The sequence below is a fragment of the Mirounga angustirostris genome, unplaced genomic scaffold, assembly GCF_029215605.1.
Source record: "Mirounga angustirostris isolate CCGP_5_RB_7025 unplaced genomic scaffold, mMirAng1.0.hap1 SCAF_6, whole genome shotgun sequence".
In the NCBI taxonomy this organism is placed as follows: domain Eukaryota; kingdom Metazoa; phylum Chordata; class Mammalia; order Carnivora; family Phocidae; genus Mirounga; species Mirounga angustirostris.
In genome coordinates, this window is record NW_026991714.1 from 24,364,929 (window position 1) to 24,390,117 (window position 25,189).

Genomic DNA, 25,189 nt, shown 5'->3' on the forward strand with positions numbered 1-25,189 from the left:
CCGCTCCAGGAGTTGGGTCTGACTCATCTTCCCAGTGAGCCTGCAGAGGCCCACAAGCAAACACTGGAACCCCGGTTATGTCTTCCAGGGTGACCTTGAGCACAGCCCACATCCCTTCCCGGTTTTTTCATCCCAGGTTAGTAACGTTTACTCCGTTGGTTGTGTCGATGACTTGGCAAAATAGGTATGGAAATGCTAGGGAAACTGGAAAGAAAGCGCTTTACAGACTTCGAAGGCACTGAGGCCCACACACCTTTAGAAATTTGCCCGTGACCTTCAGAGACTGCTGGGGCTGGAACCCAGGTGTGCCACCTTCCCAGTCAGGACACGCAAAGTCCCAGGAGACTGGAGAGGTCTGCACTGTTCTGGTCAACTGCGAGATGGCGGTTGGATAAGAAATGGTTAAAACCAGGAAATCCCATGTTTCTAGAGAATGTTGGAGGGACTTTCCCATGGCAACACCTGGTGGTTTCCTCTGGTAGCCCCACCCCTAGCACAGTGACACCAGAGCGGGAGCCCGGCTGAGAACTGGGTGCTCAGGCAGATACACCTGCTGATAACCGGCAGCCCGAGGCATTGCTGCGGGGCCGGCCCCAGGCGCTGCCCTGCTGCCTGTCACAGCAGGAGCAGGAAGAACCTTCCGGGACCCTTGGCTCTCCATCCAGGATTCCCAGCTTTCCACCGCCCGGCAGTGGGAGAATTGCACTTCCTTGGCACCCTCTGCTGAGGCGGGGCCAACCAAAGCCCTTCGTTGCTGTTGCAAGACCTCACCCCCGCCTGCCCTCTGACCCTGTGATTCTATTAGACTTGGTGACTGCTCCGTCTGGGTCCCCTCGTGACTGTCATCAGCAGAGCCCCCTGCTGGCCCACAAGGGACATGTACCTTTGATGAGAAACCGACCTTTGTTGTTTTAAGCCAGAGGTTTGCAACAGAAGCCAGCCTATCCCTAAGAGTCTCCTCATTTTTCCCTGATGAACTTTCCGTCCTTACCAGCACTCCTACTTTTCTCTCTCCAGCAAGCCCAGTCTGTCTTTCCCAGGGTCTTAGGTACCCTCAAACACAGTGAACGTGTGTCTAGCAGCTGCTGGGAAGCAGGCACTGGGGGCTGAGGACACGAGGGTAAGACCTAGGCTTCTCCCCCAGAGCCAGGGTTCAGCCCGCATGGTGAAAGCTCTGGGGTACATACTTCAGCTGGTGGTGATGTGAACCTGGCACAAAGTGGGGGGTAGCAGAGACAGGGTGGTCTCCAGAAGGGCTTGCCAGGAGAAAGCATGCTCAACCAAGCTTCGGAGGCAGGGGAGTGAGGCGGAGAATTGGGGGTCGGAGGTGAGGCATTGCAGGCAGGGGGAACAGGTGCAGAGGCGCGGAGGTGTGAGGACAGGGCACCACCTGGGGTAAGGCTAGAGAAGGGGGAGGGGAGGTGGGCTGAAGCCCTGTGTGGTGACTGATCAAGTTCCGCTGGGCATCCTCCATGAGGTCACATCCTCTGTGTGGACAAACTCTGGTCCCAGCTGGGCAGCATGGCCCTTGTTTCACTGTGGGGAAGGCACGGGAGCCTGGCGGGCTCCTGAGGGGAAGAGGAAGTCTGTAAGAGGCCACAGCAGTTTCCTGAGTGGCTCTGAGGAGTCCTAGAAATAGAAGTGGCAATCCAAAGGTAGGACAAGGGCCAGAGGTGGGAAGAGGCGGGTGATGGCCGCTCTCAGGGAGAAAGCACACGTCCACCTTCTACAAAGGGAGGCCGCGGGTGTAGTGGGAAGGGCAGGGGCTTTACCATCAGAGGTTGGAGTCCTCACTCTTCCCCTTGCTCTGCATGACCTAGTCGCCCAACCTTTCTCAGACAGTCGGTGTAAGAGCAAAGTGAGATTTCGTCCCTGCTACCTGGTGGGCCCTGAATAAATACTTGTTGCTTTTTCTGCCCCTACATGGCTTGAACCTGTTTGTCGTAGCTGCCTCACCTGTCTGGCACCTCAAAGGGAAGAAGGGTGAGAGCAGGCAGGTATGTGGGAGAGGTGGGCAGGGTGTACTTGCCACGCTCCCACATGGATGAGGGGCTGAGTGACCAGGTATCAGAGCCCTGCTTCCTGCCACCTTCATCAGTCAGCTCTAGCCAGGAGCGCAGGGTGAGGAAGGAGGGATGCTCTCGGCAGCCAGACCTGGCACCGCTCCCCCAGGGAGTGGGGAAAGGGGCCATGGGAGCAGCACCAAGCCGCTGAGGGGAATTGAGCCCTGTGCCACCAAGTGCTTGTCCTTCTTGGTGTGGGAGAAGCACTTCCCTCATTCGCTTGACTCTCCAAGCCTCCTGCTCACCACTCCCTCCTACCCTCAGCTACAGCCTTTGCCGTAAACTTCACTGACATACAAGAAGCAACTGAAAGGGAACCCCATCATCTCCTCACCCCCACATCCACTGCCCGCCTTGCATCGCACGTGCTTTCCCTCTAGTGAGACGGAAGGGCCTCTTCCCATGGCCTTGACCAGCCCCTCCATCTGTGCTCTGTGATTCAACCTCTCCTGCGCGTTCCTTCTTCTCCTCCCACTGGCTCCTGCTCTGGAGCAAACATGCCCCAAAGAGCCCATTGTAAAGACAAAAACCTGGTCCCTCGGTCCCTCTCGAAGCTCCCCATTCAAGACCGTGCCTTTGCATGAGCTGCCGAGACTCCCTGACCTCCCCTTCCCTCCCCAGAGGCCGCCCAGCCCACTCTAATCTGACCCATTTCCCATCTACTGAAAGAGCTCCACGTCACCGAAGAATGATTGCCTCTCTAGCTGGCCTCATCTTACCCCTGGCATCTGACCGCCGAGCCTCCCTCCTCCTTGAAACCTGTCCTGACACCATGCTCTCCCAGCACCTACCTGTCCCCTGCTCCCTCTGTCTTTGCCGGCGCCTTCCTCTCTACTGGATTTCTAATTACTGGGACCTTCTTTGTTTCCATTTACACATTCTTCCTGGGAATCTAGTAATTTGAGTATCTCCATAATAAAACAGATCCTGAAATTCTGTGCAGGTGTGATCCGCCCCTAAAACCCCGTATCATATACTCAAGAGTCTATTTGATATTTCTATTTGGACGTCTAGTAGTCATTTCAGCTTTCCCAGGCTGCACGGAATTTCTTGACTGTATTACTCCTTCCCCAGACACTAACGACCCATTACATTGTTTCATTTTCAGAGTCCTGCTTGGCTTATTTACCTGTTCTCCCTCACACCAGAAAGAAAGCGCCATTATCTGTTTCTCCTGCTTGATATTTTCTAACAGTGCTTGGCACACAGGGAGGCTTAGTTTGTTGACTGACTGAGGAATGAGTCTTTGGCACGTGCAATATGTGAAGATAGCTAACTCCAGAATAAAAAGAAGTTTCATGTACCTGTTGAGATAAACGTTTAGAGTAGATACTCACTAAGGCCATTTCCTAAGTTCATATCCACCTGGTCTCCTTTTTGGGTTTTTATCTGGGTGGAATGGGCCTGTTTTCAACTGTGTTCATTGTCACTAGCTTCCATCAAGCTCCCATCTGAATATATAAAAATCAATTAGAGGATATTCCACAATAGCCCACCTTTGCCTTTGGGCTCTCTGAAAAGCCTCCTTGGTCCTTTGCCCACAGCTTATAAACCAGCTCCATCTTGGGTGCCTGGGTGGCTCAGTCGGTTAAGCGACTGCCTTCAGCTCAGGTCATGCTCCTGGAGTCCCGGGATCAAGTCCGGCATCGTGCTCCCTGCTCAGCAGCGAGTCCGCTTCACCCTCTGACCCTCTCCCCTCTCATGCTCTTTCTCATTCTAAAATAAATAAAATCTTAAAACAACAACAACAACAACAAAAAAAAACCAGCTCCATCTCACAGGTCACCACCTACACTCAGGAGTGGAGAGCTCACCCATAGCACAGAGTGGCAGGACAGCCTCGTCTTTGACTTCTCCAGGACCAAGGGACCAGCAAGAAAAGCTCAAGATGGAACTCTACTATTAAAATGAAGGAGGGGGAAGAGATGACAGGTTGGAAGGGCGTGAGCCAGATGGAAGTGATGGACTTTAGAGTATGGTGTCTGGTCCAGGGCTCAGGGTAGGATTCCTCATATTACCATTGAACACTGGGCATCCCCTTGGATATGAGAGATCTGATCCCTCCCCAGGGGCTTCTGGAATAAACCCGGTAAAAATAAGCATAAGCCCTTGGATGCATTATCAGTTGCTACCTTTAATTAACTTCACCCTTGAGCTTATGATCTGCTAGAATCAAAATCTAAAGGCGAGAAAGCAACTCTTGTGTGCCCCACCCCTGTGCTCAACACCAACAGCACAAGCCTAGGGGTCAGCTCTTTTCCCAGAGGCAGGGGGCATCCATAGGCAGAATGACTCAGGGCTTGGCTTGGGCAAGAAATACAACCTTCAGTCACCCTTGGTTGTGGCTGGCAAAACCTGCGAGCTACCTGACAGGCCCCACTCCTCCAAGTGGGGAAATCTGACCGGCGATAGAAACGAGAATGGTCCTCCCTGAAAACAGGGTGGGTGCATTCTGTGAAGGAAATGGTTCTCACGGCAACAGACTGCCCAATGGGGAGCTAGAAGACTTTCTACAAAACCTCTTAGGTTTCACACATAATGCTGGCGGGGGAGGGGGAATCCACATTCCAGATGCGCCTCTGCTGCGCCTTGCTGGGAGGGAGAAGGTGGTTGGCTTCTGAGGTCACATTTCTCCTGTTGCCAGGCAGGGTTCTATCGGCACAGACGAATCACATTTCCTCCTGGGCGCTGGACTCCTGGGCTGGAGATTTCAGGGAGTGGAAAAGGGATATGAACTGCAGCATCGAAACCTAAAAACGTATTTTATTTTGAAGTTGTGCTTTGGATTTTCCCCAATCCAACATCTGTTGAGTGACAGTCTTAGGTTCACACAAAGCATCTCCAAGCATACATACAATATTCCAGTTATCAACACTATTTTAAAGAATATACCATTTTACACAAACGTGACATACAAGTCAGACGCCACAACATTGCAATTCCCTGGAAGATCTAAACTTCTCTTCTGCACGTGGAGTACACACACACCAGCCCTTCCGATGGTCTGTTCATCCTGTTGCTGGTGTCCTCTCCTCTCCTTGGGGAGAAACCAGGGCGCCCTGAGGAGGTTGGCTGAGACCAGTGTTTCCAGTTTACAGGCTCTGCTGGCTGCAAACTCCTCTCTTTTCCAAATTGGGATGCTGGGAGCCCCACCCCACCTCTGTTCCCCCAAAGACTGACCCATGAGTCCACACCAAGAGAAGGATCCATGCCTCAAGGGGCAGAGCAGGGCTCTCTGAAGCATCATGCTGGTTTAGGCGAGCAGATCTGAGGAAGACTGGTCTCCCTAGGCCCTGGATGGCCAGCTCCTTTTGGCTTTTCGGTGTAAAAATCACAGTGTGCAACCTGAATTCCAGTTGACTGCAGGAGCTCTGCCGAGGAGGCTCCTTCTGTGGGTTCCTAGTCCTCTCGACAGGTCTGTCTCACAAGTGTCAGGAGCACCAGAGAGGGGAAGACAACTTGGCTCCCAGAGCTGGGGGGGGGGGAGTAGGTGGCCACTCACACACTGTCCAGTTCGTGATGCGGATCAGCAGATGGACACTGACCAAGGGGATGGTGGACACAAGTCATGTACAAGGGCTGCAAGAGAAATAAGGCAGGAACAACAGAATAGGCCCAAAGCTTTGTCATTCAGAAAGCTTTGCTTTGACTTTCTCAGAGAGGAGTGTGCTGGAAGGAGGGAGAAAGGGCAGGTATGGGTACCAATTTTGATCAGTTGGATCAAAAAGAATGTAAAGTGAAGGGCAGGGGTTCCATTTTCATCAAGGAAACAGATCCTTGGTTCCGAAAGCCCCTGTTGGCTCAAGACCTGTGCAAGTCCACGTGAGAGACAAGGACAGGCCAGTGGACAGAGAAACAAAAGCCAAGAATCCAGAGGCCTGTGGGTCGCTTCTCACAGGCTGACTCACTTTCTCCTTTCTAGCTCTTGGGATAGTTTTCCTGGTGTTGCAGGTTAGCCTTCTAAAAATTAGCAATTTCCCACAAATCTCCTCCTCCCTTCACCCAGAATGAGGAAAATCCTACCACTTTCCATAGCACCAACTGCCAACTTCAGAATGTTGGTCCAAAAGGAATCTTCTAGGCTAAACATAAGGAAACTCAGATTTTCCTATCTGAATGGCAACCCACCACCTCTCCTGACCTATAGAAAATAAGGCTAAAAGCATAGCTTTAAAACCAGGAAACAGAGAAGAGGAATGAGCTTCAGCTTTAACTCACGTAGCTGTCTGAGACTCACGAAACGGGAGTGTGACTGTCCCCAGCCCTGGTACTGCCACGACAGCATGAAGCCAGGGAAGCCGGGACCAGGGGCACCAGGTTTAGAGACCGATTAAAGTAGGCAAGGGCATCATTTCTGCTTTTTGGGGAGGAGAACCAGAAAAAAAGGCCAACAGAAGGCCTAAATATTCAGCATCCAATTTTTTGTTAGATTCCAGCCTCGGGAAGACTTTAGAGCCTGTAAGGCCGAAGCTCTCTTAGTTGTCCTTATTTGGATAAAAGAAAACAGGTTTTAAGGAGTAATATCTCTCTTTCATCTAACTAGGGCTCCCCAAGCCCCTGTTGGTCCCTGAAGAGAGATCTTATAGAGAATAAGCCAAACTAGAGAGGTGAAGTTAGGTTACATTTTCATTCAGGAACACTTTGGGGGTTAGCAAAGCTGAATTTAATTTTTGAACAGGATAATGAATATTGTCTTAAGTGCCCCAAAAAAGTGGGAGGAAGAAGGACCCATTTCTCACCTTTTCCAAACCTGCCATAAACACAATAAAACTCTCTTAAGACTCTTTATCCTAAAAGGAACCAGCAATAAAACTGTCTTATATAGGAAAATGTCTTAAATGGAAAATGGTCCATCAGAGACAAAGACAGGAACCGAGAAATGTCTATACATTCAGAAAAACTTTAGAAGTTTTATAAAAAGACTGGGTTGTAGTCCTAGAGGATGGAGGAGAGCAAAAGCAAACACCAATGACCAATTCACACCAATAGAGAGAAGACAGAGAGAAAGCCCCCAACCCCAAACAGATTACAGGATTGAGTTCCATCCTGCTCAATTTTTTATAATGGAGAGATTTCAAAGGCTAGGTTCTCTGGCCCAGACAGAACAAGATTTGTAATGGAAACAGAGGCCCCTGGTGGCTCTTGCTTGAACTGCCACATTGACTTACAAAGAGACTGGTCTGGGACCAGGAGAGGCTACACATGCCAGAGACTAGAAAAAACCTGTGTGCGTGCGTGTGCGTGTGCGTGTGTAAAACGAAGAATGGACTATATATGGTTCTCTATAGTCAGTACCCAAAACAAGATGCCACTGAGAGCTGGCTGTCAGTAGCCAACCATCTGGTCAGGCATCCCCTGTGTCTGAGGGGACGGAGACGTGAACCCGTGTCCTCGTGACTCGCCGTGCCAGATTTCACAGTGACCTGATAATGGAAAAATCTATCTCTGGCTAACCTAAGAACAGTATGTACTGCAGCGGGCTGGATTACGACGACGGGGAGAAGCGGAGGGCAGCGGGAAGGGCAGGGCAGGGTGATAACGAGGGCTTCATTCTCAAGGTTTTGGGCGATGGGAAGGCTAATTCCGGCAAGAACAACTTAGAATCTAATTTTCAACTGAAGTCCCCAAGCTAGTTAAATAGGAAGATTTTTAATAACAGTCAGTCCCTCCAGTCCCCTTGTCTAGAACGATTAAGTTACATCCCTCAGACAGTACAAGACTTGTCAGTGGACTGTGGGGAAGTTGATGAGTTGACACCAGGGCTAGTGGCATTTGTTTTGGGGAAGACAGCGGGCTTGGGCCGTGTGGCCGGCGGCTTGACGGGGGCAGCCATCTTGACGGACTTGACGGGCCGGAAGGCGCAGGCGATGTCCCCCGCGGTGCTGGCACTGCGTTGGAAGGCAGGCTCGGGGTCCTTGAGGAGCTGGGTGTGCAGGGGGCTGGAGGGCTCCGATGTGGGGGCCACCACCGGGGAGGTTTTGAGGGGCTCCAGGGTGTCCAGAACCACATCAGGGGTGTGCCTGACGCTGCTCTGCCGCTCTAGCTCGCGCAGCTCGTTCAGGGCAGAGTTCATAGTTGCCTCAATATCCTGCAAAACAGGAAAAAGGAGGAGGTAAGGCCGATGTAGGGAGAAGTCCCCAAGGATCCTATTTCAACAGCACAGGCCAAATCACGAAGAAACCAACTGCAGGGAGATGTCCAGATTATTTTACTTGGCCCAAATCCTTAAACATATGAATGTTCAGAATGCGGGGAAGGGGAAAAAAAAATCTCATTTTCAGGAAATTTTTTTTTTTTTCTCCTTTAGAAAAGAGTGGCTGAGATGTTATTTTAAATAGAGTCCTCAGGTTTTAGAGGTAGGCACTGAAGTATTTCTGGGTGAAATGACATATAATCCAGTGCGGAGGGGAAAGGTCGCTGAATTAAGAATGGCCAGGAGTTTGGTCATGAGTACGTGGGATTTATTATCCAATTCTCTCTACTTTTGTGTATGCTTGAAATTGTACATAATAAACGATTTCTTACTAAGTGGTAGAGATCAAGTATGATCTTTGTTTTCCTGGACTTCAAAACCAAAGGTCGAGAAGGGTCAAGGGCTGAGGAAAGGCTCCAGAACCCTGGCCCTGAGATTCATCAGGACACCTCCCCCACCCCACCCCACCCCCACCCCACCCCACCCCACCCCACCAGAGTGCCCAATTTGAGGAAGCCATTTCCCTCCACCCGTCACCATGAGAGGGACCGAAGAGCGACCAGGAGGGGGAGCCAGCTACACAGGTGAATCACCTCCTGCGAGTCACAGTGGAACAACCCAGCTCTCAGGAAATAGCAGAACCAAAGACCCTTTGTCCACAGCCAGCTGCCCCTCAGGGAGACCTCTCAGCTCCCTCCCCACCTCTCCACACACTTGTGTCTGGCACCCCCAAACCACCACAGGCCTCCTCCCTTGGAATCAGGCTCACGTGGAAAGACTACATGTTCCAAGCAAAGACCCTGGTTCAGGCTTCTTGGCCCTTACAGGGTGATCTATGCTTTCTGTTGACGGTGATTTTCACTGATCCCTATGATGTTCTCACACCTTAAAAATGCTCAGGAAGAACTCCATCATCTCCCTCCTCAGTCCTGCTCTGTAGCTAGTCTGCACCGGGAATGTATCCCTCCGGGCTCAGGAGGGAGCTGGGAGGAGTCCCACGGTTCAAGGCAGATTGCAGCCAAGAGCTTCAGAAGAGGCACAGAAGTAGACGGCGAGCGAAGCAAGACATCTCAGGCCCGTAGCTTAATACTGTGCTTGCCAGGTACACCTTCCCTAAGCAGAGCATCACAATTAAGCCAATAGAGACCACACGCAGCCTCTATTGCCCCCTGGAAGATGGGGCGAGGAGAATCTCAGCTCAGTTGAAACATAAGAGGGCAACGGGGAGCCCTTAGCTCCTACCTGGTCTAACGAAAATTATAGAGTTGGGAGAGGCGTCTGAGTGAACTGCCTGGAGTGGCCCCGGAAGTCGGATTTTTAGAGGTGGGGCTGGATCGCTAACAGTTCACGGAAAACAGAGACTTGTCAGTGTGGTGCATACACGGAAGGAAGGCCCCATAACCAGGGAGCTCATGCCCACCTGCATCCGGAGACGTGGGCTGGAAACCCCTCTGGTGCCTGTGCCCCCTGCGGCAGAGTATTTTGGGGCCATGAAACCAGAAGCAGATTATTGATGGATCCCCCACCTCCCATTAGGGACCAGAGATTAGCCTCAGGGAACGGGAGAGGGGGATGGGCACGGTGACAGAAAAAATGGCCAGGACTACATCTGAGCCTTGACACTCGGACGGCTTCGAGAAAGCCTACCAGGCTCTCAAAACCCGAAACTTGGGCAGAATGGACTCTATCAGAAGACTAACTATTGGCTTTAAAAAGTACAAGCCCCTTCTTGCAAATAGCCTGTACACGAGCAAGAAGTCTGAATGCTTTTATTCTGTCTCCGAATTCTTCTTGGGGAGAGTGGGATTGGAGAATTGCTTAGAAAGCTGCCTTCTCGGGTCCAGATGTCCAGCAGCCCCTGAACTCGGTATGTGATGTACAAACTTGGGCCGTTTCCAGGCCCATCGTAATTAACGCGGGCTGTGCTGCACGGGAGTGACAAATGTAGACGCGCTCGCCGGGTGTCCAGAAGCCCCCCCTTACCTGTGCAATGACCTCAGGGTCCACGGGCCGATGGTTATTGAAGCTCTTTGACCTTCCTGCTGTCACCGTCTTCCGGATCTGTGGGCTGTCCAGCCGATTCTTCAGGGATGAGTGGCGGCTGATGGAGTTGAGGCTCCCATGCCCACTGATGGAACACTTATCTGGCCCTTCCTTGGGGAGACTCTGGCTCATGATGGGCTGGGAAGATGGGCGGCAGCTAGCCCCCACCCCCGGGGAGGCCGAGTCAGTCAGGGAACTGCTCAGCCCATGGTTGTCGCTCCGAAATGTCTTCCGGATGCTCCCAGATTCTGGCCGCTTCCTTTGCCTTCAATCACAAAGAGAAAGGGCAGCGTGATCAGGGAGCCCTGGCCCCGAGGAAGCTGGGGCGAGTGAGAGAGGGGCGGGTGTTGGCACCCAGGGGCTTCTGGAGGAGAGGGACACACAGCACGTTCTCTCCTTGGCCTCACCTTCCCTTGCTTTCTCTGTGTCTCTGTTCCCCTGCCACCCCCAACCTGGGCAAAGGAGAAACGGATACTTACTTGGTGGTTGTGGGCTTTGAGTTCTCGAGATGTAAGGTGCTGCCAGGAAAAATGTCTGATTAAGTGAAAGTTTCTAACGGGAGACAGATTCGCAGAAAGGCCCCCTCCATTACCTGCTTTGAACGGAAACCTAAAGGCCCAGGTGGGAGAAAAATTCTCACCATCACCAAGAAGGCAAGAGGAGAGCTGATCTTCCCAAATTCTAGCATGTTTCTCAGTCCAGCTACGGGACTGTAATCATTTTGGGCTCTGGCAAGAGGCCGTTGTTCCCTCTTGTGCAGACATGGGACAGAGTATTTTTCAAGAGGCTGCAATGCTGCAGGGCCAGGGCCAAGTTTGTGCATTTTCTTAGGGTGGAAAGACATCTACATGACCCTAAGTCACCCAGCACTGGGCTGAGCCCTGGCTCTGAGCCAACTTCCTTCAGCCCAGACTCTCCTACAAGACGGCTTGGCAGAGTCCTAGTAGCCTGGGTGTTGCCTATTGCTGAATAATCTCATTTTTTCCCTTGGAATCAGATTCCCAAGGACCTAATCTAAGAAGCAATACAATTTCTGGCTTGGGACGGCAGCTGGGCAGCTCTGATCTAGCAACTACTAAGGACGACGAAGGCCGAGGCCGGAGCTGAGGTGGAGGAAGGGAAGGGGTAGGACCTGAAGACAGACAGCTAGGCTATGTGGCAGAGCCAGGGTCCTAAGCCAGTCCTGGTCCCGCTCACTCGGTCAGGTCTTCTCCATCGGGGCTTGGTGTGGAACCCGGCACACACTCCCTGAAGCTGCCTGCTCAGGCCATCGAACCGTGGGTGTCAGCCATTCTTGAGCAGAAGAAGGATGTTCTCGGAGTCTTATAAGGCCCAGCTGAAATGACTCTTCCCCGGTACCCCAAGTCCAAGGGCAGGCAGAAGCAATCACTCCCTCTTTTGTTCCTTCAGAGCTTTCGATGGCACTGCTTTTTAGTTACCTGTCTATATGGCATTTACTCGGCCGGACTGAGTGCCGAGGCCGGGCACGGTCTTCTTCATCTCTGAATAACCAGCACGGACGCTTGGCACAACAGTGAGCCCTCACTAAATGTGTGAAATTAAATTGAATGCCACACCCAAATAACTCGTTGCTGATTTCCTTTTTCCACTTGAGGATGGCTGACTCACAAAGCTCAAACCGCTGAGGAGGCAGATTGTGGAGCGGCTGGTGTGGGCCAGGTCCCTGGCCAGGGCCCGGGGACGTGAAGAGAGGAAGGCAGAGTTCCTGGTTTCAAGATGCTCAGCTTGGTGGGTTATCCAAGTGCAGCCTGAGTCCTGAGAAAGACTCAAAACTGCTGTGGGAGTACAGAACGAGGGCACCTAACTCAGCCCCGAGGACCTCGGGGTGGCAGAAAGGCTTCCCCAAAGAGGTCAATCTTCAGGCTACGTCTTGAAGGGAGAGGAGGAGCTGACTGGGGGTGGGGGGGTGGGGGAGGCAGCAGATGCAAAGGTCCAGGGGTGCGAGGGAACCCGGGGCCCCGGGAAGGAGGGACGGACGTGTGGGGCAGGCAGGGAGGCTGGAAGGGCAGTCACTCCTCGGGGCAAGATGTGCCCCAGGGGCTGCCACTCGCCCACCGACTAGCTGGCGTCCGAGGAGACCGTGTCCTCTGAGAACCCCGTCCTGACATCACCAAGTAAGGAGTTCAAGGGAGCCACCTTTGACTTTCCACCTGGCGTTAATCTTTTGACTATTTCAGCTATTATCCTGTACAATTTCTTGGTACAAATGGCATCAAATATATGATGGCTTAGAAACATGTACCTAACTAATTATTGAACTCTCCCTCCACCAACCCCGCCTTGGTTTCCGGGTTAATTAGAGGCTTACAACCTTATGATTATAGGATTATAATTAACATAGACTTGTAAATAAAGAAGAAAATGTGATTAGTCCACAGTTACTTTTTACTAGCTCACCCTCCCAGCAGGGCACTAGGCTGGAGGGAAATAAAATCCTCGTTCTTTTTTTACCGGTCTGGCTTAAATTATACCTACACTAAGTGAGCTGAATCAGCGACTTTGCTAACTTGAGGGTGAAGGATGGAAAAGAGCCACGTGCCCCAACCACTCCCCCTGCTACCGTCTGGTTGGAAGAAAGCCAAGAGATCTGGGCGACCTGGTGCAGTTTAAAAACAACAAGCATCTTTTATTCTCCTTCCAGTTTCAGTGTCCAGAGGCTACGGTTAACAGGTTTTCAATGTGCAAATCATTTCATTCCTCCAAAGCCAGAGGGGAATAAAAACTGTACATCATCTGCAATCCATATTCATCAGGAACGCCCTGGGGCTTGTCATCCCGTTGGCACTGGGCCAAGTTTCAGGGTCTGGCGGAAAAGAGGTCTGTAGGCTTGGGGACTTGGTGTCTGGCCCCTTGAGATGAGATTAGTTCTCCAATAACCTGAATGTCTCTAGGGGAGGCTGCATCACACAGGCGTGGAATCCCTCTAGCCGGCCAGATCGGGTGTGGGTGGAGTTAGAACCCTGGGATGTTGCTCACAGCCACAATGAAAGCTGGGGCCAGAGTTAAGAGCCTGCCGGACAGGAATGGGAATCTGCAAAGGGACTAACAGGGGGCGATGACACAGGGCTAAAGCAACAGGGAAAACACGGACAGTGATTTCTACTGGTATGAAAGGGCAGAGGGGAGCTGGGGGTTAGGCAATGATTAAAGAGCTCGGGACAAAGCTTTCCTTGTTGGGGGCGGGGGGCGGGCAGAGTGGTCTCCTCTCCTTGACCGGCCAGGGCAGGAAACAGACACATGGTATCCAAATAAACCCCTCTGGGGTCACGTGAGCCTAGTGGAAGACGCACACGACGCTGGCTCTTTGGACGGACAAGGAAGGGCCAGGGAGACATCAAAGACTATTATTTGGGTAAGAATCGGAAAAGAGAAGGCACCTCTGAGAAACAGTACAAAACCAGGTTGCATAAAGGGACCAAAGCTTTGGTCAAGTTTTAGTAGTCAGCCGGGAGCCGACAGACACTGCCCGAGCCCAGGGTGGGGCACCCTTCCACAGCAGGGGCCTGGGGCCTGGGGCCTGCCGGCGGGGCCTGTGGAAGCTTCCTCGGCCCTGTCCGCCCTGCAGCAGAGGTGAGCACATGCAGTGTTAGGCCTGGTGGGGGGTGCGGCACTGGCATGGAGAGGGGGTGAGGCCGGAGGGTGAGGCTGGGTGTCGCAAGGCACTCGGGGGAGCAGAAAATGAAAAGCAGAGCTTACTTGTTGATGTTTGCAAGATAAATATCGGCTACATGACCCCCACTGGGACAGCTGGCCCCCGCTCTGGCTGTCACCTTTTCTTCAGGTGGCTCAGAAATGACCTCAATCTCAGACTTGGGGCTGGACCTCTCCACGACACCGTCCTCGCTGGGGGAGAAGGGGCAGGCAGGCAGGGAGGAGGGGGGAAAACAACAACAACACAAAAAGCAGCGTTAAATCGGCAAGATGGCCCCCCGACACACACGCGACCCCCCACGACAGCTCCAAGGCAGCGGTGACACCTGGCTGGGCTAGCTCTGCGAGCAGAGGCAAGGAAAGCTAAGGGCCTTTGGAGGGTCGTTTAAATAAAAATAAATAATCCCGCTGCCTTCCGCAGGATCCTCGGCGGCCGCCGGAAAGCTGAGCTCGGGGACACCCGGATTCGAGGCATCTGCCTTCGACCCCACGCTGCCTTCCTGGGGCAGCTGTGCCACGGCCACCTCCTGGAGAAGGAGGCGGCCAGTCCAGGGTGCGCTTTATCTGCTGAGGTCCCGGGCACTGTCGGGCAAGGACGGGCAGCTCTGCGCTGGCTCTGGAGAGGCCGGCGTCGAGGCAGGACCCCGCCACACTCAGTCGTCGAGCATCGAGCCCCGCTTAGAGCGTCCAAGCCGGTCCCAGGTCATTCCACTGCTCTCCCGGCCCCTCTGGCTACTGATGACAAAGAAAGCCCCTTCTCCCCCACAATTCCTCTTCTCTCGGTCCCGGAGTGAAGTCATAATGCTAAATTTGGGAGGGTCCTGTCCACGCACAGATGGCCACCGGGTTTGCGATGTTATCAACAGAGGGAGGATCTCCCTGCAGAACGAGCCGGGGAGAGGCTGGGAGGGTGCCGACTCACTCAGGATATCAACCTTTAAAAAATAATATTAAGGGAAGGACTAAAAACACTGACAGCATCGTATCCAAGGACAGGGAGTCGGGGGCAGAGGCAGGGCAAAGGGGCAGGGAGGCAGGCTCAGGTGGGCTGGGGGGTGGAGCGGGGGGGGGGAAGCCCTCCTGCCCAGGAGACTTCGCTTTGAAAAGCGGGAGCCAACCAACAGCCCAGCTGATGAAGTGTCTCTGGGCCCAGTTCACGTTCCCTTTGCTCCCCGATGCCCTCTCCCCTCCTCTCCCTGTCTTTCCCTGTGTCAACCTCGTTTCCTGGTGGCTCTTTCCACCAGGCCGCTTAAGCTAGATTTCTCCTAGAAAAGCAAGGCATCATTTTCATTTGCAAGTGGAAAAGCGCCAATGGCAGCCCAACTGGTTGGGATGAGCACAGTTGTTTTTAGAAAAAAAAAAAAAAGAAAGAAAAGAAGTAAAAATGTTTTCCCACCCTGAGCTTTCCAGAACGGAAATGTAAGTGGTCAAACAATAACCCCTCATTATCACTCATCACGTTGAAGTGTAGATGAGCAGGAGGGCTGGCAAGTTTCCAAAATGACTAGGGGGGTAGTTGGTGGGTGGGGAGCGATTTGCAGGGGGAAGAGATGAGAAAACAATCCCCCGGGGCGCCTGGGTGGCTCAGTTGGTTGGGCAACTGCCTTCGGCTCAGGTCATGACCCCAGAGTTGTGGGATTGAGTCCCACATCGGGCTCCCAGCCCACTGGGGAGCCTCTTCTCTCTCTGACCCTCTCCCCTGTCATGCTGTTTCTCTCTCTCCCTCTCTCTCTCAAATAAATAAATAAAATCTTAAAAAAAAAAAAAAGGAAAAAGAAAAAATGATCCCCCAGGGAGTCTGGGTAGGGTCCTTCAGGGATGGTGTTGGCGCCCCCTGGGGGTTGGTCTCCCTCACGCTCCTTTGGAGCCAGAAATAAAGTCTCACTCCCACAGCGCAGCCGGGGACGCCTGAAGGTGCAGGGGACCCAACGTACGTGTCTTGGACCACGATGTACTGATGGGGGATGAGTCCGTCGATGCCATTGTGCCGGCCTTCCCACCAGTCATCGGAAGCCCGCTGGTAAAGCAGCAGGGATGCCCCCTTCTTGAAGGACAGCTCTCGGGCTGTCCGGCCCACGTAGTCAAACTTGGCAATGGCCTCGATGGGCTCACACTCTGAGAGGGGCAGGAAAGAAGGAAACACATGTTGTTGGGGCCAGAGGCTCAGGAAACTGGGAGGAAAAGCCCAATTAGCTGAACTTACACTGGTGGGAAGATAACCTGGTGTGAGAAATAAGCCACGGAGGATGGAGGGATGAGGCAGGGATTCCCGTGTGGACTGCGCCATCACCCTAAAAGCACTTGTGCGCCCTTTCCTGCCTTTGGTCCCCCCACCCGGAATCCCTTTCTCTCTCATCTTCCTGATGAAGCACACTGAGTCACAACTGAAACATCATCATTAAAAAGCAAAACAAAACAAAGAACACTTTATTCTCTCAGCAGTTTTCTGTGCAAAAACGAACCACACGTGCAGGGTGGGAGTCTTGTCAGGCTTGGGCGCAGTCTGCCTCCTGGGAGAGCACATCACGCTGCCCAACAGGCTGAGCCCCACTCAGGGCAAAGGGGAACTTCTCTGGTGCATCCGCAGCTCTTTACGCCAAACCCTATCGCTGACCTTGCCCTGCCGTATTTGTAAGTTTCTTTTCTGATCATATCATTTCTTTTCTGATCATAAAATAACTCCATTAACTGCAGAACATTTATCATATTGTACTTTCAATACAACAAATTTTATTTATACTATCCATTCCCCCTCGTAGACCATGAGCTTTTAGTCTCCATAAAGAGAAAATAACTCACCCAACCTACTTTCCAAGGAGCAAAATATGGAAATAGATTTTGTGGATAATACATGGGAAAATGTACACAAAAGTAATCTGAAAATTAAAAGGGGTTTACAAATGCAATGACTTTTTATTTTTGTGTGAGCTTCCGTCTCCTCTGTAAAAAAAAAAAAAAAAAAAGGACAACAATAGTGCCTCTTTCATGAACTTGTTAGGAGGAGTCAACAAATAGCAATTTGTAAAAGCACTTAGAACAATGCCCGGCCTATAGTAAGCGCTGCGTAGATGTTAGCCAGTTATGCCTACTGTCATCGTTACCATTATCTGCGCTGAGCAGCAGGGGGGCGGTCAGAGAACAAGAAAGCAAGCTCCCAGAAACCTGGAACCTGAGGTTAAAGTCAGATATTCCAAGTAGTGTACAGGAAGGCTGCCTACAGGCAAGACCGGGCCCAGCCGGCATGATTGGTGGGCCTGCCCCGGAACAGGCAGGGCTGGAGATTTTGCTACAGGAGGCACACCAGAGAAGGCCTATCTAAATATCCCAAATCTCAGTTCTGTACAGCCTTGGGCATATCACTTGACTTCTCTGGCCTCTGTTTCCTCAGCTATAAAAATAGCGGCTCTATTTCACTAGGATTAAGAGATAAGACCTACAAAGCTTCCAGCAGGGACAAATTTCCCTACTTCACCTACTCCCCTCCTGTAATGGGGCAGATTATCATATTGATCCATCTGACTTCAGCAACCAAATAAGCAGCCCTAATTTTTTTTTTTCTCCTCCAAAAAGCTGGCCTAGGATTGCAGAATTCACAGCAAGGCAGAAAGCAGGGAAAGCTCCGCAGACTGTGCCATTTCGTTCTCATGCCCCGAAAATTCTGAGACCCCTTGTCGGCTGCTGAGTCTTCCAAGAGCCCAAGTGGTCCAGAAATGGAGGTGTGGAACTGTTGGAAGGATGGGAAGCGTGCTGGCTGGACAGAGCCTAATAAATCATGGGCGCTGCCGAGGGGCCCGCGGTGACCGCTGCGCATTCCACCTCTCGATGCACACCCGCCAGGCTGCACAGCGCTAGCATGTCTGTACTTTGGAAAGGGTCAATCTTTCCAGTCGGCAGGCGTGAAAGCGTGTGGTTTCTGCATCCTGAGTCCCACTCCCCTCTGGCTTGCTTCTGTTGGGTTCTTGGCACCCAGCTTTTCTGTTCCCCAGGCTAACAGCTTTTTCAAATGAGCTCTCCTTGATTTTGGTCTCCAGCTACCTGGCAGGAGTCTAGGCTGTGACAGGGGACCAACATCATGCAGGCGAGGGATAGGGAGTTGGAGCGAGAAGCTTTAAAGGCTCTGAAAGGTCTAGCTCTCCATCTCTGGTTTAAGGTAGAGACCGTTCAAGTTGAGAGGGTGGGCTGTCTCTCCAAGAAAGGGAAGGAATGAAAACCAGAGACAGGAGAGCCCCCTGCCTGTCTTCAGGGGGCTGCTTAGCAGGAAGGAGCACGGGGAGCGCAGGTTATATAATCCCTTCCTTCCACTTCACCCCCGCACCCCCTGCCCCTGGCCCCTGGCCCCGCTGCCGCGGAAGCAGGGCCCCATACCATCATCGCTCGTGTGGTGCTCTGTGGTCACGTCCTGGGTTGAGTCCTCAGCCGAGGTAGTCTCTCCATGAGGGCTGTCACTGCAATAGAAGAGTCACGGGGACCTCAGCCCTCGCTGACCAAATTCTTGTCTTCTTCACGCAGCTTCCCTGGAGCAAGGGCACGGAAGCTGCCTCACACTCTCTACAGCCTGACTGCTCACCACAGTGATGATGAAACACAAGCCTCCCAGGGTTCTCCAGTCCAGTCCCTGCTGCAGAAACTGTTTGAGACTGCCTGGGACTTAGAATATCCTGAGACAAAGGGAACCCCTTTCGAATTTACAAAATAAGTCTTTTTGAAAATACAGAACAACTCAACTCCTCAAGGGCTGATTCTCTAGGTGAACTAGCCCCTGAGGGAGCACATGGAAGAAAACACTAGGCTTTTGCCTGGGACACAACAGGACCTGAAAACCAGCTCTGACACTTGTGAGCTGTGTGACCCTGGGCAAGGGACTGAATCTCTTTGAGCCTCAGCCACCTACTGATGAATTGAGGCTAGTGGTCTGTATAACATTACAGTGTCGCATGAAGAGTCACTGAGGCACGACGGAGTGGTTAGTAACTGGTCTTCCTTTCCTTCTTTCTCATTTTGCTTATGTCTGTAGGCTTTGTGCTTTGGTCTTGTATGGGTGAGAGAGTGGGAGGTCAGTCAGAGGGAGAAGAGTCTGCTGTGGGCTGGACTCTTCGAGAGGACAGGGCATGGAGGCTGGTCAAGTTCTTCAACAGTTCACTGAGTCTAAAATCATCCAGGGCTGAGAAATGAGAATGGCTGGGGAAGTTACTAGGAAAGTCGTTTCTACTCCTGGTTTCCTGGCTTATGGACATCAGAGTAGATGGGGATGGGCACCAGGAAGTTCTAACCCCCTGTTCATTGCTAAAGTTTCTTCCTCTGGCAGTTGGTAGTAACAAGGGAGCCTTTCCAGGCAATTCTATGGAAGCATTACCACCTCCTCTATCCACCACCTGGCCTCACGGTTCCTACGTTTGAGCCTATAGCCTCTCCCTCCCCTTGGGACAGGTCTTTCACTCTAGAAAGTTCCTCAAAGGCCAGGGGACCAGTTCAGAAGTCAGTTCCAAGGAGGCTCTCCAGAACCCAGAGAACTTTCTGGGAGAACATCAATAGGGATTCCTCCTTACCAAAAAATGTGGCACAGTTTTTCACTTTTACTGGGCCTAAAACTCTGATGAGTTTCATGACACTCTAGAAGCCCTCAGGGCCCCAAGGGCGCACAGGGCAAAGGCTCAGTTTCCTCCAGAGTTGCAAGTGTAGTTATGTGGCCATCCAGGAAGGCAGCAATTCTCCAACGTCAGAGAGTCCTGGATGGCTTGTTAAAAGTGGACTGCCTCACTCCTAGAGTTTCTAAGTCTCGAGGGCCAGGCGGAGCTAGAATGTCTGTATTCCCAGCCAGCCCTACGGAACATAGGTGTCGCTGGTCCAGAGACTCCACTTGGAAAACCACTGCTCTAACATAAAGGTGAGATGATGCATTTTTAAGGCCCCTGGGAGCACTAGAATTCTACGCTCGCTTCCACACCCACACGTCGGCCACACGGCAAGGCCGTCAACACCTGTGGTCTGAGGAGGCCCCGCAGGCCAAACAGCGGGCAGTCCTAGGGAACCAGGTTCTAGCTGCAGGGCTGGCAACACGTGGTGACGTGGGCCTGGCCTCTCCTCTTCACAGCTGCGGGGAGGCCAAGCGGCCAGGAGCCCCCTCTCCCTGGCTCTTCTGGTCTCCTGGCCATTCTCCAGGATTCTCGGGCCCTAGCACCCCTTCTGCCACCCCCCGCCCAACTCCTTCATCCATCTTAGCTCGCTTCGCTGGCACTTCTTTCCCCTCCCAAAGAAGAAGAGAGGCTGGGAGCCTTCTGAGTGGGTGTGAGTCCATTGGTCAGATGGTCCTTCTTCCCCAGGGTCACCTCCTCTTGCTCCTCGGCTGCTTCTGGCCTCCCACCCAGTCTGCGGTAATAACATTCCCTAACTAATCTTGTGGGTTTTCCAGAGGCTGCTAATAAATGTCGGATGCACAGCTAACAGTGGGGGTGGGAGCGGGGGGGTTTCTCTGGAGAGAATTGGCAGAAGGTGCCCCCTGTGAGCCAGCCCTGCGATGACTGTCTGCTCCCCCGGGCTGGGACTGGGGGACCAGGGCTGTGGAGGGCTCTGTGTCCTGGGACCGGTCCAGAGATATTTGAGAAGTGAGGGCACACTTCGGAAGGAAGATAAAACAGGCACTGGGAACACTCTTTCCACAGCTTTTCAACCCTCATGTGAGAGAGAAACTGACCCTCCCAAGTCACATGCACAAGGACAGCTCCCTGGAGCTCATCAGCTCATAGGCTGAGACCTGAACAACCTCCCCTGTCCCCACCAACCATCTGTCAGTGACAAAAAGCTTTCTCTCCGAGCTGGCAACTGTAGGCTTCTCCAGCTCGGACCCAGATGCTGGCATCTGCGGGATAGCAGACAAGACCAAACCCAGGGGTGTCAGTGGTATTTTTAAATTCACAGACACATGAATATCACTCTCTTCACTCGTCAGGCAGGAGGCTCCTTCTGTGGTGATCAGGGAGAAGCACGGACCCACTGGCCTCTAATTAAGTAAACAGCCTCCCCTGTCCTCCCCTACTTCAGTGGATAGTAATGGGGCTGCTGAATTGGTTCCAGATGTTGAGTTCAGATGGAATCCGATTTGGGCTGGCTTATGCTTTCAGCCCAGGCTGAAGCGCCATTTGATGGGGAAGATGAAGGGGGTGGGGAAGGAGGTAAGGGACGTTAGGGAGCAAAAGAGAGAGGTAGTTGCTTTTGTGTTTGATGGGAAAATGACACTGTAAGTGGTACCCTGGGGTCTAGTGTGGGGTCCTGGATGGCGTCCTGTACTAAGGCACGTCAAGGTTGGAATCCCCACCACTAAGGTGGCCTGAAAGATTGTCACTGGCCTCTCTAGGTTACAGTGACTGTATCTGTAATATGGAAATAGTAATTTGTTAATTGTCTAACAGAAGGGTCTAGTAAAGATGTGCCCTAGGGATTCCTTTTAATCTCTGCTCCCAGGCTAGGTCATGAAAAACCCTGCCCCGCAGAATTGAATCTCGCTTTCGGGTGGAAGGACACCTAACCTGCCAAAAAATGGAGCTTACCCCTTTTCCTCTCCACAAATTTCTGCGATCATTCTAAATTATCATTGTACAAACTCACAGTGAGGGAATTATGCCTCATATCTAAACTCTTCGCAATAAGAAAGAAAATCTTCTTTCTGGGACCCAGGACTGTGTCTCTCCCAATGCACGGCCCAGAGCAGGAGCCTGAGAGACGCTGCTGACTGATGAACAGCTGTTCTAAATGCAACTTTACAAATTTTCCCTTCCTGGAGATTATTAACATTCCTATTATTGTTGTCATTATTTTCCAGAATGGTTCCTCACCACTAAGAACTCCGAAAAACATAGGGAGGTGGCCCGAAGGGGCACTTACTCCACAGGCCGGGTTGAGGCAGGGCCCTGCCTGCACCATCCCCAGATCCTGGCAGGTTCAAGTGCCTGGGAGTGGGGGGCTGAGAGGATCTGGGTCTCTCTCTCCCTTGGGTCTCGCTTGGCCATCTGGCCCCCGCACCCAATGTGCACCGGGAACAACCCCCACCTCCAGCCCAGACGCCCTACCAGTAGTCCTCCGTGCTTCCTCCTCTGCTGTAGACGGGGCCCTCCAGCTCCCTGGGGGTTGGGAAGATGTTCTCATGCTGGATGATGGTGGTTTTGATCAGCTCGTTCACGTGGGCTTGGCAGGACACCTGGTCGTGGCCCTCAGGCACTGACATCAGTGAGGGCCCGAAGCAGATGGCGAGGTTGTAGGGGTCCATCATGTTCTCTTCACTGAACTGTGATAAACTGGAGGAGAGGGGAAAGGGGCAAGCTGGAAAGCACTCGCATGAACGCCCAGAAAACACAATCATGGGAGGCACTGCCAAGAGCAGGAGCAGAAGTTCCACAAATTGCCACCTGCTTTTCTGGGCATCGGAGCCCTTCTATTAAGTCCGGGGGGGAGAAGACAATGACCACCAGGACAGTCATTCAGGAGCCACCTCCTCGCAGGTCTCACCCCTCCTCTCTCACCAGTTCCTTGTTCAAATCCTACCTGCCGCCCCATCACCAGCCCCGCTCCACACCCTCTCCGCCAAATCTCCCCTGCTTCAAGAACACCCCACTCCACAGAGCTGAGACAGCTCCCCCACACCAACCCACCAAGCTGCCAGAGCAGATGGAGGCCCTCGGGCTGCCCTCAGGACAATATGGAGAGAAGACACAGGCATTCTGCCGTGTACCTTCTTGCAGAGCAAAATAATCAAATTACTAGGGATATTCCATTCCAAGCTCTAGACTTATTAAAAAAAATTGCCAACCGATTAGCTTCTGTATTCCATCAAGCAAGTGAATTTCTTTCTGGAACAGCTAGTGTAATTGTTTTTCATTTTCATAATGTCCTCTATTATTATAATCAAGATTTATTCAGGAAAAGGTCAGCATGCTGCTCAGTTTCTGCTCAGGCTTCCTCTGGATGCAGTCTGACTTTGCTATTGAGTATTTATCCTGGGAGCTCCCCCCTTTTAAAGCAGCAGCTGCTCTGGCCACGCCTCCAACCTTGGCCAAGGACACCAGCCCTTCAGTGAGCCACTGGGCCTCATTAGCCCCCACTGGTCTGTTTGTCCAGGCTGAAGGCTCGGCCAGCTCAGGATGTACACCCCCAGCCCCCAGCCCCAGGTTGGAGAGCTGGGAGCTCAGCTAAGGAGTTCTGCCCCCATCATGGGCATCAGCAGGCGGTCCCCAGCACCTGACTGTGACAGATCTGAGGAGAAACCAAAGCCCTCTGATGCTGAACCAGAGGCCTGAGACTCAGCTGTGTTCATCTGAGTAGGTATTCTTCAGAACTGGACAGAGTTCATTTCTAGTGTATCCCGCACCCAGACTCAAATTACCAAGCTGGTCTCTCTCTAACCCAGTGGTTCTCTCCTCTACTGCAGATTCGCACACGTCCCCTGTCCACCCTGGAGACGCAGTACAATGGATGTGAACAGCTGTCACGGGGAGAAAACTGTACGGTTGAGAATCACTCTTCTTGAGGACCTAGTCAAACGCAGGGAGGCCAGCAATGGGTGAGGTTATGGTTCTCAGTGGCTGGACTGCTTCACAGAAGGTCTTAAAGTTTGAATTTTATAATCCTCCCCTGGCTCCTAGTTAAAAGAGAGATGAGATTGAGAAAAGACTGGGAGAAGTTTCCAAGTCTACTTCTTGGTCAAACAAACACTGGAGACAGGAGAGGTAATTATCCTGGTAACCTCAACAGGGACAAGGAGGAGGAAGGCCCTTTCTTCAGTGCGATCTGACGACATTTGGTAACATGGAACAAAACCAGTCATTTCTGGGAAGCCTGGCCGTCAGACGGAAACGAAGTCTAGCCCTGAGAGTCCCACTCGAAGGCCCGTGAGAGATGAGCAACCTTGTCAAGCCTCCTAAGGGAAGGGCTGTTTGATTCATAGGTGGCTACAATGACCAGGGGCTTGAGGATACATCTTCGTGGACTGGGGTCTCATGGGCCAGTTCCATTTCTTACTCCCATTAAAATATAAACCAAGGTCCTCTCTCTCTTCCAATCTACAATGGGAACATGTAGGTTGAGGGGTTAAAGCCATGGTTCTTAATTATTTGGGGGGTCACAGCCCTCTTCAAGAATTTGAGAAAAACTAGAGATTCTCTCCCCGAAAAATTCATACATGTACACATACAGATGCATGTCATTTCATATACAATATAATGGTGCTAATAATCCATGAAGGCCCTGAAGTCTGTGCCTAGTCTAAGAACTCAAATACTGGATTTTTATTAAAAAAAAAAAAAACCTAAAATGGAAAACACTGGTACCAGGTCCCTCTTTAAAATTTTTTTGGTGTCGACTTGCATAATGCCATCTCTTCTAAGAACTGTACTATAATTCTAGAGCTTCTATCCATAATATTAGTGAATTCTTCCAATGAATTCAAACTCATCTTTTGCGTGTCTTAACAAGGTTCGGTATAGTGATTGGGAACACAGGCTTTGGGGAGCAATGAGAAAATCAGGATTGAGGTGCGAAACTTGTTTTTTATCATGTACTTTTCTGGACTTTCTACCTTTTAATGATGCACATTTGTCTCTTTGATTAAATTGACAAAGAAAAACAAAACATCCCAAGAATTTTAGAGTCAATTAGACCTGGTTTTGAGTCCTGGCCCCATCATGTACCAGTTCCAGGGGAGTATTCTGGTTTCGAAGTCTCTTCCCTATAAAAAAATGTACCTCCTTCATGGGGCTGCTATAAAGCTTGAATGAAGTATTATATGCAACGCACTGAGCACTGTGCCTGGCACACAGGTGGTGCTCAATCCATATTTTCTGTAATTATAATATCCGAATTGCTTCTCTATTAAGGACCCTCGAATCTAGTCAGGGAAAGGGAAGCAGGTCTGTCAACATTTGCCAGCAAGTGATTTATAGAAGTCTAGCCACCTTCTTCTCCTGACAGACATCATCAAGCTGAGGACTCTAGATCCCAAAATCGAAACCTTAGCTCCTCAGGGAGAACACAACGCTTCGGACAGACTGTTTTAAATACATGACATTTCACTTAAAAACCTTCAGCTTCATAGGCCCCAGGGGTTTGATTTGGCAACAACCAACAGACTATGGGTAAGATATTAATACACCAGGTTGATTTTAGGTTTGGAAGGGATGAAGAGAAATTGTATTCTTCACCATGGCCCCAGGCAAATCATGGGGCTGAGAAT

At 51.7% G+C, this 25,189-nt stretch overlaps 1 protein-coding gene across 12 annotated transcripts in view; it reads right to left on the reverse strand.

The window, feature by feature from the left end:
- Positions 1-4,809: 4,809 nt before the first annotated feature.
- Positions 4,810-25,189, reverse strand: part of SRGAP2 (SLIT-ROBO Rho GTPase activating protein 2) — a 227,820-nt gene continuing 207,440 nt past the window's right edge. For 4 of the 12 annotated variants that reach the window (XM_054507924.2, XM_054507923.2, XM_054507922.2 and 1 more), the window contains exons 18-24: positions 22,035-22,259; positions 18,337-18,416; positions 15,906-16,086; positions 14,017-14,163; positions 10,779-10,817; positions 10,240-10,564; positions 4,810-8,151 (exon numbers count right to left, since the gene is read on the reverse strand). In XM_054507924.2, coding sequence (XP_054363899.1) covers positions 7,768-8,151; positions 10,240-10,564; positions 10,779-10,817; positions 14,017-14,163; positions 15,906-16,086; positions 18,337-18,416; positions 22,035-22,259 — 1,381 coding nt within the window. In that variant the 3' untranslated portion in view covers positions 4,810-7,767. Of the gene's footprint in view, positions 8,152-10,239; positions 10,565-10,778; positions 10,818-12,920; positions 13,662-14,016; positions 14,907-15,905; positions 16,087-16,369; positions 16,912-18,336; positions 18,417-22,034; positions 22,260-25,189 lie in introns of those variants that run through there. The other 8 variants (XM_045876931.3, XM_064593903.1, XM_064593907.1 and 5 more) reach the window with 7 other exon arrangements.